The 13,521-nt window shown below is 37.0% G+C and overlaps 1 protein-coding gene across 2 annotated transcripts in view; it reads right to left on the bottom strand.

Annotated features, from left to right (window-relative positions):
* ZDHHC15 (zinc finger DHHC-type palmitoyltransferase 15) overlaps positions 1-13,521 on the bottom strand; it is a 249,534-nt gene that overhangs the window by 14,171 nt on the left and 221,842 nt on the right. For both annotated transcript variants that reach the window (XM_006943838.4, XM_019823993.2), the window contains exon 11: positions 4,311-4,385. In XM_006943838.4, the coding sequence (XP_006943900.1) occupies positions 4,339-4,385 (47 nt within the window). In that variant the 3' untranslated portion in view covers positions 4,311-4,338. The remainder of the gene's footprint in view (positions 1-4,310; positions 4,386-13,521) is intronic.

Consider the following 13,521-nt stretch of genomic DNA (forward strand, 5'->3'; position numbering starts at 1 on the left):
CTAAAAGGCAACCAACGGAATGGGAAAAGATATTCGCAAATGACATATCGGACAAAGGGCTAGTATCCAAAATCTATAAAGAGCTCACCAAACTCCACACCCGAAAAACAAATAACCCAGTGAAGAAATGGGCAGAAAACATGAATAGACACTTCTCTAAAGAAGACATCCGGATGGCCAACAGGCACATGAAAAGATGTTCAGCGTCGCTCCTTATCAGGGAAATACAAATCAAAACCACACTCAGGTATCACCTCACGCCAGTCAGAGTGGCCAAAATGAACAAATCAGGAGACTATAGATACTGGAGAGGATGTGCAGAAACGGGAACCCTCTTGCACTGTTGGTGGGAGTGCAAATTGGTGCAGCCACTCTGGAAAACAGTGTGGAGGTTCCTCAAAAAATTAAAATAGACCTACCCTATGACCCAGCAATAGCACTGCTAGGAATTTACCCAAGGGATACAGGAGTACTGATGCATAGGGGCACTTGTACCCCAAGGTTTATAGCAGCACTCTCAACAATAGCCAAATTATGGAAAGAGCCTAAATGTCCATCAACTGATGAATGGATAAAGAAATTGTGGTTTATATATACAATGGAGTAGTACGTGGCAATGAGAAAAAATGAAATATGGCCTTTTGTAGCAACGTGGATGGAACTGGAGAGTGTGATGCTAAGTGAAATAAGCCATACAGAGAAAGACAGATACCATATGGTTTCACTCTTATGTGGATCCCGAGAAACTTAACAGGAACCCATGGGGGAGGGGAAGGAAAAAAAAAAAAGAGGTTAGAGTGGGAGTGAGCCAAAGCATAAGAGACTGTTAAAAACTGAGAACAAACTGCGGGTTGATGGGGGGTGGGAGGGAGGAGAGGGGGGGTGATGGGTATTGAAGAGGGCACCTTTTGGGATGACCACTGGGTGTTGTATGGAAACCAATTTGTCAATAAATTTCATAAAAAAATTAAAAAAAAAAAGAAAAGAAAAGAACCATATGATCCTGTCAATCGATTCAGAAAAAGCATTTGACAAAATTCAGCATCCTTTCTTAATAAAAGCCCTTGAGAAAGTCGGGATAGAAGGAACATATTAAACATCATCAAAGCCATCTGAAAAGCCCACAGCTAATATCATCCTCAACGGGGAAAAACTGAGAGCTTTCTCCCTGAGATCAGGAAAATGACAGGGATGCCCACTCTCACCTCTGTTGTTTAACATAGTGTTGGAAGTGCTAGCATCAGCAATCAGACAACAAAAGGAAATCAAAGGCATCAAAATTGGCAAAGAGGAAGTTAAGCTTTCACTTTTTGCAGATGACATGATATTATACATGGAAAATTCGATAGACTCCATCAAAAGTCTGCTAGAACTGATACATGAATTCAGCAAAGTCGCATGATACAAAATCAATGTACAGAAATCAGTTGCATTCTTATACAATAATAATGAAGCAACAGAAAGACAAATAAAGATACTGATCCCATTCAGAATTGCATCAAGAAGCATAAAATACCTAGGAATAAACCTAACTAAAGATGTAAAAGATCTGTATGCTGAAAACTATAGAAGGCTTATGAAGGAAATTGAAGATTTAAAGAAATGGAAAGACATTCCCTGCTCATGGATTGGAAGAATACATATTGTCAAAATGTCAATACTACCCAATGCTATCTACACATTCAATGCAATCCCAATCAAAATGACACCAGCATTTTCTTAAAGCTAGAACAAGCAATCCTAAAATTCATATGGAACCACAAAAGACCCCGAATAGCCAAAGTAATTTTGAAGAAGAAGACCAAAGCAGGAGGCATCACAATCCCAGATTTTAGCCTCTACTACAAAGCTGTAATCATCAAGACAGCATGGTATTGGCACAAAAACAGACATATAGACCAATGAATGGAATAGGAATCCCAGAATTAGACCCACAAAAGTATGGGCAACTAATCTTTGACAAAGCAGGAAAGAGTATCCAATGGAAAAAAAGACAGCCTCTTTAACAAATGGTGCTGGGAGAACTGGACAGCAACATGCAGAAGATTGAAACTAGACCACTTTCTCACACCATTCACAAAAATGAACTCAAAATGGATAAAGGACCTGAATGTGAGACAGAAAACCATCAAAATCCTAGAGGAGAAAGTAGGGAGAAATCTCTCTGACTTCAGCCACAGCAATTTCTTACTTGACACATCTCCAATGGCAAGGGGATTAAAAGCAAAAATGAACTATTAGGGCCTCATGAAGATAAAAACTTCTGCACAGCAAAGGAAACAATCAACAAAACTAAAAGGCAACCGACAGAAAGGGAAAAGACATTTGCAAATGACATATCAGACAAAGGGCCAGTATCCAAAATCTATAAAGAACTCACCAAACTCCACACCTGAAAAACAAATAATCCAGTGAAGAAATGGGCAGAAAACACGAATAGACACTTTTCTAAAGAAGACATCCAGATGGCCAACAGGCACATGAAAAGATGCTCAACGTCGCTCCTCATCAGGGAAATACAAATCAAAACCACACTCAGATAGCATCTCACGCCAGTCAGAGTAGCTAAAATGAACAAATCAGGAGACTATAGATACTGGAGAGGATGTGCAGAAACGGGAACCCTCTTGCACTGTTGGTGGGAATGCAAACTGGTGCAGCCGCTCTGGAAAACAGTGTGGAAGTTCCTCAAAAAATATAAAATCGATCTACCCTATGACCCAGCAATAGCACTGCTAGGAATTTACCCAAGGGATACAGGAGTGCTGATGCATAGGGGCAATTGTACCGCAATGTTTATAGCAGCACTCTCAACAATAGCTAAATTATGGAAAGAGCCTAAATGTCCATCCACTGACGAATGGATAAAAAAAATTGTGGTTTACATACACAGTGGAATACTACGTGGCAATGAGAAAGAATGAAATATGGCCTTTTGTAGCAACGTGGATGGAACTGGAGAGTGTTATGCCAAGTGAAATAAGTCATACAGAGAAAGACAGATACCATATGTTTTCACTCTTATGTGGATCCTGAGAAACTTCACAGAAGTCCAGGGGGGAGTGGAAGGAAGAAAAAAGAGGTTAGAGAGGGAGAGAGCCAAAGCATAAGAGACTCTTAAAAACTGAGAACAACTGAGGGTAGATGGGGGGTAGGAGGGAGGGGAGGGTGGGTAATGGGTATTGAGGAGGGCACCTTTTGGGATGAGCACTGGGTGTTGTATGGAAACTAATTTGACAATAAATTTGATATTCAAAAAATAAAAACAAAACAAAACAAATATACTTTTAAAATTAAACTGCACTCATACAACTTTTTAACATAACTCTATTATTCTTCAAAATTACTTTTAATGGTACAAACTATTTCATCATAATAATGTAGCAATTTATTTCACTAGTCCTCTATTGGTAGATATTTCATTTTGTTTCCAATTTTCTGATATTATGATATCATAATGAATAGTTGTGCAGATCACTGATAATTTCATTAAAATACATTCATAAAATTTTATTATGAGATATAATTGTATGAAAATTTTATGGTTTTTATGTATGTTGTTAAATTGCCATAAAAATGATATATGACTTTATACTTACATCAGCAGCACATAAAAGTACTTGTTTCAACATGTCTTTATGAATACTGGGTACTATAATAATAAAAAGTGGCTGCTTTAGTAGACAAAAATTGATATTTTGTGGTATTTAATTTATATTTCTAGTAAAGCTGGAAAATTTTTATGTTTATTCTTCATTTTAACTTTTATTTCATGATTGCATTGTTTATCCATTTTCTAATGGTTGTATTTTCTTCCTTTCTTATTTGCAAGATTTTTGTAAATTAATGTTGTCTAATTTTGTGTGTTATATGTTTTGCAAATATTTCTACAAGTTTGTGTTTTCATTTTGAAGGAAATATTTAGAATCAGTGCTTTTTCTGTAAAAATGTTGCGACAATTTTTTTAATATACAAAAATTTGAGCCCAAATTAAAAAATATGTTAGCATTTGTTAATTTTAAGTTGTAAATAAATGGCTATTTACTTTAACTTAAAAAAATTTGTGGAGATAGAGTGCTATGCACATGAATTCTATGTAATGTCTACAGAAAGGGAGATACTTTATAAGGGTTATTAGTCGAGCTTTATAAATTATATATAGAACTTCTACTTAATGTGAATAATACAAGAGTGAAGCATTTAACATCTTGTTCACCAGAGCAAGAACTTATTTCTTTTCTAGTACTGCTTGCACGACTGCCTCTTAGCAGTCCAAGTAACAGTCTATGTGCCTCCTTCAGAATACTGACCTGAGAGATGCAGGAAATGTGTAAACTGCTATGTTTCTGTTTCCACAGCAAGAGATGATGAAACTTCTGGATAATCTGTAAGATTGAAAAGTGAAGGTGATCAAATGACCCTTTCTCTTGTATGGGTGAGTATTCATTCACCAGTATATTTCCTTTTGTTTAATCCCCGGAGACAGCAGACATCTACCGATCTTTAAGGACTGGTGTGTTATACCACAGCATTTGTAACCAGTTGAGATATTCACATTCTAAAAGTAGTCAGGCTGATGTACAATAAAATAAGATTATTTTATTTATAAGCATTATCTGATCTATAATACTGGCAGGTATTTGACTTAGATAGCTGTGATGGCAACTCAACATCATCCAGCTTTAATGGGATGCTTTGAGTCTTGCTACTCACAAAATTACCCTATCTCGTGTTTTTACACTGTACATAATTGAAATAACTATTAAAGTACTTTCAGTGTTGCTGTGTTTCTAAAAAGGAATGGGGTATCTAGAAAATAAGAGGCTTTGGAATTAACAAGCAATGCCATTTATGGTACAAATATTTGGGTTTTTTTTTCCTAACCCGAGCATTTTGGGGGAGTAGAGTACACTCTGAATCAGCTTGCTTAATGTACAGATAATCACTTTCTTTATACTTCTTGCATAATAATGTACCTGGCAGTTTGAGATTTAAAAGTGTTGAAAGGGAGAAAGGAAAATGGCAGCAGAATAGGAGGACCCTAGGCATGTCTTGTCCCATGAACACAACTAGATAACTAGAAAATCATCCTAAATACACCAGAAATAGAATTGAAGACTGACAGAACAACTACACAACTAAAGGGAGAGAAGGGGACACATGGAAGAAGGTAGAAAATGGGAAGACATGGTTCAGGGGACAAAACAGATCATAGTTGCTGCAGAGAAGAGGGAACCATGGTTGTGGAGAAGGGTGAGAGGGAGAAAAGCACACAGGGATATGCACATAGAGAATGTTTCCCCAAAACCATTGACTTGGAAAAGGAGAGGGGCTGAATTTCATGAGTTCTTGCAAACAGCAGAGCTTAAACTTTCGTGGTTTCAAGAGCAGCAGCTTGGCCTAGGCAAAGCCTGGAGGGTACTGTGTTGCTTTTGGAGAGAAGGCAGGCAAACAACCCAGGGGTAGATACTATGGAAACAATGATCTGAAGAATGGGGCATACAGGGGTAATATTATTCAATCTTCTAAGAGCACATCTCTGAGAGGCAGCATTCACAGAGATACCTGTCCAGGAACAAAGGAGCTGGCTGGCACCATAGTACAGAGCCACCTGCAGGAAACAGAGCAGTGCTGACATTGGCTGCCAACTTGCTTACACCAAGCCCCATACCCCTGCACACTGGTGGGACTGCACTTCTCAGTCACGTTTGCCTCAATCCCAGCACAGCTGGCCCCTCCCCCAGAAGACCACCACAAACCCCAACCCAGAATATATCTCCAGACCAGAGTTCTGCAGGGCCTCAGTTTTGGTGGAAGTGGTGTCAGATCTCATTGCACAAGCAGACCAGAGCACATCTAGTTAAAACTCACCTCATTTAGGACAGGGACCAAATATTGCCCACTGCAGGCAAGGAGAGCCTCCACAGATGACTGGTCTGAAGGATAGAGCAGCCAAAACACAACAGTAGAGTGCATGAAGCACACACCAGAGACACTTCCTGAGCATCAGGCTCTGGGCACTACATGACCTCCTCATCATAAAGCCATTATATTCAGGACAAGGAGAAATAACTGGCTTTTCTACACACACATATAGGCAGAGACTGAGACAAAATAGAAGGACAGGGGAATCTATCATAAATGAAAGAAGAAGATAAGGCCACAGCCAGAGATCTAAGTGAAACAGATATAGGTAACATGCCTGCTGGAGAATTTAAAGCAATGATCATAAGAATACTCACTGGGCTTGAGAAAAGGATGAAGACATTAGGGAATCCATTACCACAGAGATAAAAGAATTAAAAAACAATCAGAAATGAAGAATGCAATAAATAAGATCGGAAACAGGCTTAATGCAATGGAGAGCGGCCTACAAGAAGCAGAGGGTTACTCAGTGACCTAGAAGACAAAATAATGGAAAATAATGAAGCTGCACGAAAGGAAAAAGACTTATGCACCATAAAAATAGACTTAGAGAACTCAGTGACTCCATCAAATGTAAAAACACTGATATCATAGGAGTCCGAGAAGAAGGAGAGAAAAGAAGGCAGAAAATTTATTTTTAATAATAGCTGAAAATTTCCCCCATTTGGGGAAGGAAACAGACATTGAGATATAGGAGGCACAGAGAACACCCATACAAATCAACAATAACAAGTCAACACCATGACATATCATAATAAATTTTGCAAAATACAGTGATAAAAAAAATCTTAAAAGCAACAAAGTCCTTAACTTACCAGAGAAAACCCATAAGGCTAACTGGAGATTTCTCAACAGAAACTTTGCAAGTCAAAAGGGACTGTCATAATACATTCGGAATGCTGAATGGGAGAAATCTGCTGCCAAGAATACTCTATTCAGCAAGGCTATCATTCAGAATAGAAGGAGAAAAAAAGAGTGTCCCAGAAACACAAACACTAAAGGAGTTCATGACCACCAAACCATACCTGCAAGAAATATTAAAGGGGTTCTATGAGTAGAAAGAAAAGACCAAAAGTGACAAAGACAAGAAAGGATCAGAGATACTCTCTAGACACAATGATAAAACAAGTAATAAACTGCACTAAATACATATATATCAAAAATTACTATGAATGTAAATGGACTAAACACTCCAATCAAAGGACATAGGTTGTCAGAATGGATAAAATACAAGACCTATCTATATGCTGCCTACAAGAAACTCATTTTAGACCTAAAGAAACCTGCAGATGGAAAGTGAGAAGATGGAGAAAAATTTATCACACAAATTGCTGTCAAAAAAAAAGCTGGAGGGGTGCCTGGGTGGCTCAGTTGGTTGAGTGTCCAACTTTGGCTCTGGTCATGATCTCATGACTTGTGCGTTCAAGCCCCACATTGGGCTCTGGGCTGACAGCTCAGAGCCTGGAGTCTGCTTCACTTTCTGTGTCTCCCTCTCTATGCCCCTCCCCTTCTTGTGCTCTATCTCTCTCTCAAAAATAAACATTAAAAAAAAGAAAGCTGGAGAAGAAATACTTATATGAGACAAACTAGACATTAAAACAAAGACTGTAACAAGAAATGAAGAAGGGCACTATATAATCATAAACAGGACAATCCAACAAGATGATCCAAAAATTGTAAGTATTTATGCACCCAACATGAAAACACCCAAATATATAAAACGGTTAATAAAAAACATAAAGGAACTAATTCATAATAATACAATACGAGTAGAGGACTTTAACACCCCACTTACATTAATGGACAGAACATCTGTACAGAAAATAAACCAGGAAACAATGGCTTTGAATGACACACTGGACCTGATGGACTTAACAGATATATTCAGAACGTTCCATCCTGAAACAACAGCATACACATTCTTTTCTTTTTTTTTTCAATATATGAAATTTATTGTCAAAATGGTTTCCATACAACACCCAGTGCTCATCACGAAAGGTGCCCTCCCCAATACACATCACCCATACACATTCTTTTCAAGCACACATAGGAAATTCTCCAGACTAGATCACATACTAGGTCATAAAGCAGGCCTCAACAAATACAAAAATATTGAAGTCATACCATGCAACTTCATGTAACTTTATTGACCACAATGCTATGAAAGTAGAAGTCAACCATAAGAAAGGATCAGGAAAGACCACAAATACATGTAGGTTAAACAGCATGCTACTTAGCAATTAATGGGTAAACCAGGAAATCAAAGAAGAAATTAAAAAATACATGGAAACAAAAGAAAATAAAACACCATGGCCCAAAACCTTTGTGACTGCAAAAGCAGGTATAAGAGGGAAGTATGCCTACCTCAAGAAGCAAGAAAAATCTCACATCAAAACCTAACCATACACCTAAAGGAGCTAGAAAAAGAACAACAAAAGAAGGCTAAAGGCAGCAAGAGGAAGGAAATAATAAAGATTAGAGCAGAAATAAATCATATAGCAACTAAGAAAACAATAGAATAGGTCGATAATACCAGGAGCTGGTTCTTTGAAAAAGTCAATAAAATTGATAAACACCTAGCCAGACTTATCAAAAAGAAAAAAAGACCCAAATAAATAAAATCACAAATGAGAGAGGATGAAGACAACTAATATTACAGAAATCCAAATAATTACAACAGGACATTATGAAAAAATTTAGGTCAACAATTTGCACTACCTGGAAGAAATAGATAAATTTATAGAAACATACAAACTACCAAAATGTAAATAGGAAGAAATAGAAAACTTGAACAGACCAATAAACAGCAAAGAACTTGAATCAGTAACAAAAAACAAACAAAAACAAACAAAAAAAAACCACAAAAAACGCAAAAAAAAAAAAAACTGGAAACAAACCAAAGTGGAGGACCAGATGGTTTCATACGCAAATTTTACCAAATATTTAAAGAAGAGTTAATACCTATTTTTCTCAAAATGTTTTAAAAAATAGAATAGGAAGGAAAACTTCCAAATTCATTCTATAAGGCCCACATTATCCTGATATCAAAACCAGATTGAGACACTACTAAAAAAAAAAAAAGAACTACATGCCAGTATCCCTGATGAATACAGACGCAAAAATTCTCAATTAAATACTAGCAAACCAAATCCAACAACATTTTAAAAAATTATTCACCATGGTCAAGTGGGATTTGTTCCTGGGATGCAAGGGTGGTTCAATATTCTCAAATCAATCAACGTGATACACCACATTAACAAAATAAAGGATAAGAACCATATGATCATTGAATAGATGCAGAAAATCCATTTGACAAAATACAACATCCATTCATGATAAAAACCCTCCACAAAATAGATTTAGAGGGAACATACCTCAATATGATTAAGGCCATATACAAATACCCCACATCCAACATCAAACTCAATGGGAAAAAACTGAGAACTTTATGTATATGGTTAGGAACAAGACAGGGATGTCCACTCTCACCATTAGTTTTTAATATAGTACTGTAAGTCATCACCACAGCAATCAGACAATGAAAAGGAATACTATGCATCTAAATAGGGAAGGAAGAAGTAAAATTTTCACTATTTGCAGATGACATGATACTATATATGGAAAACCTGAAAGACTCCTCAAAAAAAAAAAAAACTGCTCGGATTGATACGCGAATTTAGCAAAGTCACAGGATGCAAAATCAACATACAGAAATATGTTGCTTTTCTATACACCAATAATAAAAGAGAAATCAAGGAATCAATCCCATTTACAGTTGAGCCCCAAACTATATGATACCTAGGAATAAACGTAACCAAAGAGGTGAAAGATGTGTACTCTGAAGACTATAAAACACTGATGAAAGAAATTGAAGATGACACAAAAAAAATGGAAAAACATTCCATGCTCATGGATTGGAAGAAAAATATTGTCAAAATGTTGATATTACCCAAAGTAAACTACACATTTAATAAAATTCCTATCAAAATTCCACCAACAAATTTCACAGCAAACAATCCTAAAATTTTTATGGAACTGCAAAGATCCCAAATAGCCAAAGCAACCTCGAAAACAAAAAACAAACCTGGAGGCATAATAATTCCAGGCTTGAAGTTATATTGCAAAGGTGACCCAAAAACAAAACAAAACAAAACAAAAACAAAAACAAAAACAAAAACAAAAACAAAAACAAAACCAAAACAAAACACTCCCACAAAGCTGTAGTGATCCAAACAGTATGGTACTGTCACAAAAATAAGCATATATACCAATGGAACAGAATAGAAATCCCAGAAATGAACCCCCAACTGTATGGTTAATTAATCTTTGAGAAAGCAGGAAAGAATATTTAATGGGAAAAGAGTGTCTTCAACAAAGGGTGTTGGGAAAACTGGACTGCAACATGGAAAAGAATGAAACTGGATCACTTTCTTACACCAAACACAAAAATAAATTCAAAATGGATGAAGGACCTAAATTTGAGACCTGAAACCATAAAAATTCTATAAGAGAACACAGGTAGTAATGCCTTTGATATTGGCTGTAGCAACTTCTTTCTGGATATGTCTCTTGAGGCAAGAGAAACAAAAGTAAAAATAAACTATTAGGACTTCATAAAAAAAAACACTTCTGCACAGTGAAGGAAACAGTCAACAAAACTAAAAGGCAACCTATGGAATGAGAAGATATTTGCAAATGACATATCTGATAAAGGGTTAGTATCCAAAATATATAAATAACTTATAAAACTCAACATCCAAAAAACAAATAATCCAATTAAAAAGTGGGCAGAAGACATGAATAGATATTTTTCCGAGGAAGACATCCACATGGCCAACAGGTACATGAAAAGATGGTCAATATCACTGATCATCAGAGAAATGCAAATCACAACTACAATGAAATACCACCTCACACCTGTCAGAATGGCTAAAATCAACAATACAAGAAAGGGAGTGTTGGTGAAGATGTGGAGAAAGGGGAACCCTCTTGCACTATTGGTGGGAATGCAAACTGGTGCAGCCACTCTGGAAAGCAGTATGGAGGTTCCTCAAAAATTTAAAAATAGAACGACTCTGTGATCCAGAAGTGCACTCCTAGGTATTTACCCAGTGAATATAAAAACAGGAATTCAAAGGGATACATGAACTCCGAAGTTTATAGTATCATTATATACAATAGCTAAATTATGGAAATAGCCCAAGTATCCATCAATAGATGGATGGAGGAAGATGATGTGGGGTGTGTATATCTATCTCTTTATATAGATATCTCTCTATCCATATATACACATATTCTTATATGTATGTATGTGTGTGTGTATGTATGTATGTATGTATGTATGTATCTATCTATCTACCTACAAATATTAGGCATAAAAAAGAATTAAATCTTGCCATTTGCAATGACATGGATTGAGCTAAAGAGTATGATGGTAAGCAAAATAAGTTTGTCAGAGAAAGAAAAATACCATATGATTTCACTCATATGAGGAACTTAAGAAACCAAAGAAATGAGCAAAGGAAGAGAGAGAGAGAGAGAGAGAGAGAGAGAGAGAGAGAGAGGCAAACCAAGAAAGAAATGCTTAAGTATAGAGAAGAAACTGATGGTTACCAAAATGGAGGTTGGTGGGGGAATGGGTTAAATAAGTGGGGGTTGGATGGGTTAAATATTGTTAACAGCACAGGGTGTTGCATGGAACTGTTGAATCACTATATTGTACACCTGAAACTAACATTACCCTGTATGTTAACTGGAATTTAATTAAAAACTTAAAATACATACATACATACATACATACATACATACATACATACATACAAAGTTGGTAGTGGTTGTCCCTTATAGTTTTGATTAGTGTATTCTCCTTTATGAAATCAACGTGCCATTCAGAGTACTTGCATAAATGTGAGGTATGGATCACAGAGTATAGATGCCCACCAAGATGGGCTACCTTTGCCACAGCAGGTTGGAAAACTCTCATGTTCCTACGCTAACCAGACAGATTCCAGAGCCAAGATTGCTTCGTTCCATGAAAAGTAGAAAAGTAAAAGTGGCTTTGAGAATGTCTGTCTTTGGAATCATGGCTCCATAGTGGGCACAACATTCTGTCTTATCTGGAATCTCAGGCTGAGGGTGTTCTTGCCCTTAAGTCTGAACAGAAAGAATCTGTATTGACCTAAATCTTCAGTGAAGGATATATAGAAAATAATTCATGTTTATCAGATAGCTCTAAGAGAAAAAGAGGCAGTAAGGGTTTAAACATACATCTCATCTCACCTATACATTTCTACTAAGAAGGTGACTGATAAAGTGTGAAATGCAATTCTGGGGATACAATGCACTATTTGCCTTGCTGCTCCTTGCTGATGGTTGGGTGTCTCAGAATTTTGTAGGTACGGTTTGGTGGTGCACATTTTTAAGAAATTGGCTTTTAGTATTCTGCTAAATGGGTTTGCTTTTGCTTTTTTACCACTATAATACACACAATTATTTGGCACCAACAGTTCCTCCCAGCAATTATTTGATCAGGTTTGCAGACATTGAAGCCCGAGCTGAAAAACTGGATTATCAACTTCATGTTATTACTCCTGGAGGAGATCAAGTTAAGGTGGCAAAGGTAGAGTCATCATGAGGACTAAATTGAAAAATATGCATATACTTCAAAAAATCATGCTATACATAATAGAAAAGAAATGAAGAATTTAGGAAGTCGATTTTTCTTCTACCAACTGCACCTATACTGCTTTCCCCACTCCCTTCTGCTCTTGCCACCTGTGTTGTAGTGATTTCATCATTTATTCAATAGATGTTTACTTAAACAAAGAATGATGTAATTTTAGTCTTAGTGCTCAGCATTCATTCTCTCCCTTTCTTATTCTAGATCTCCTCTTTTCCTTTAAAATCCTACATTCCCATGGGGCGCCTGGGTGGCGCAGTCGGTTAAGCATCCGACTTCAGCCAGGTCACGATCTCGCGGTCCGTGAGTTCGAGCCCCGTGTCGGGCTCTGGGCTGATGGCTCAGAGCCTGGAGCCTGTTTCCGATTCTGTGTCTCCCTCTCTCTCTGCCCCTCCCCTGTTCACGCTCTGTCTCTCTCTGTCCCAAAAATAAATAAATGTTGAAAAAAAAAATAAAATAAAATAAAATAAAATAAAATCCTACATTCCCACATAAACCCTGCATACCATGGGAAGTGACCATAACAGTATGTGTACACTTCTTTCTAGTCATTAGTTCCCAGAGTTTGCGAAGCGTAGGGAAATGGACACAATGTGGAATCTGGAAGAACTTTGAGTTGCAACCTCTTCATGGCCTTACATAAGTCACTTTACCTCCTCAGCCTCAGCTTTTTCATGTGTAAAATAGGGCAATATTTTTCATTCACCGTATTTTTGTGATACTCCTACCCAAATTATGAGTATCCTCCAAGGCTCTGTCCTTTAAATTATCATTTTCTTTCTCCATTTCCTTGTCCTCATCATATATGCATCTCAACATTACTTAGGTGATTCCAGATTTCACATTTATTTCCTTTCCCTAGCTTTACTTTCTTTCCCCCTTGATGATCTCCTACACCTCTCATAGGTTTAGCTGCC

Source organism: Felis catus, chromosome X (assembly GCF_018350175.1).
Source record: "Felis catus isolate Fca126 chromosome X, F.catus_Fca126_mat1.0, whole genome shotgun sequence".
Lineage (NCBI taxonomy): Eukaryota > Metazoa > Chordata > Mammalia > Carnivora > Felidae > Felis > Felis catus.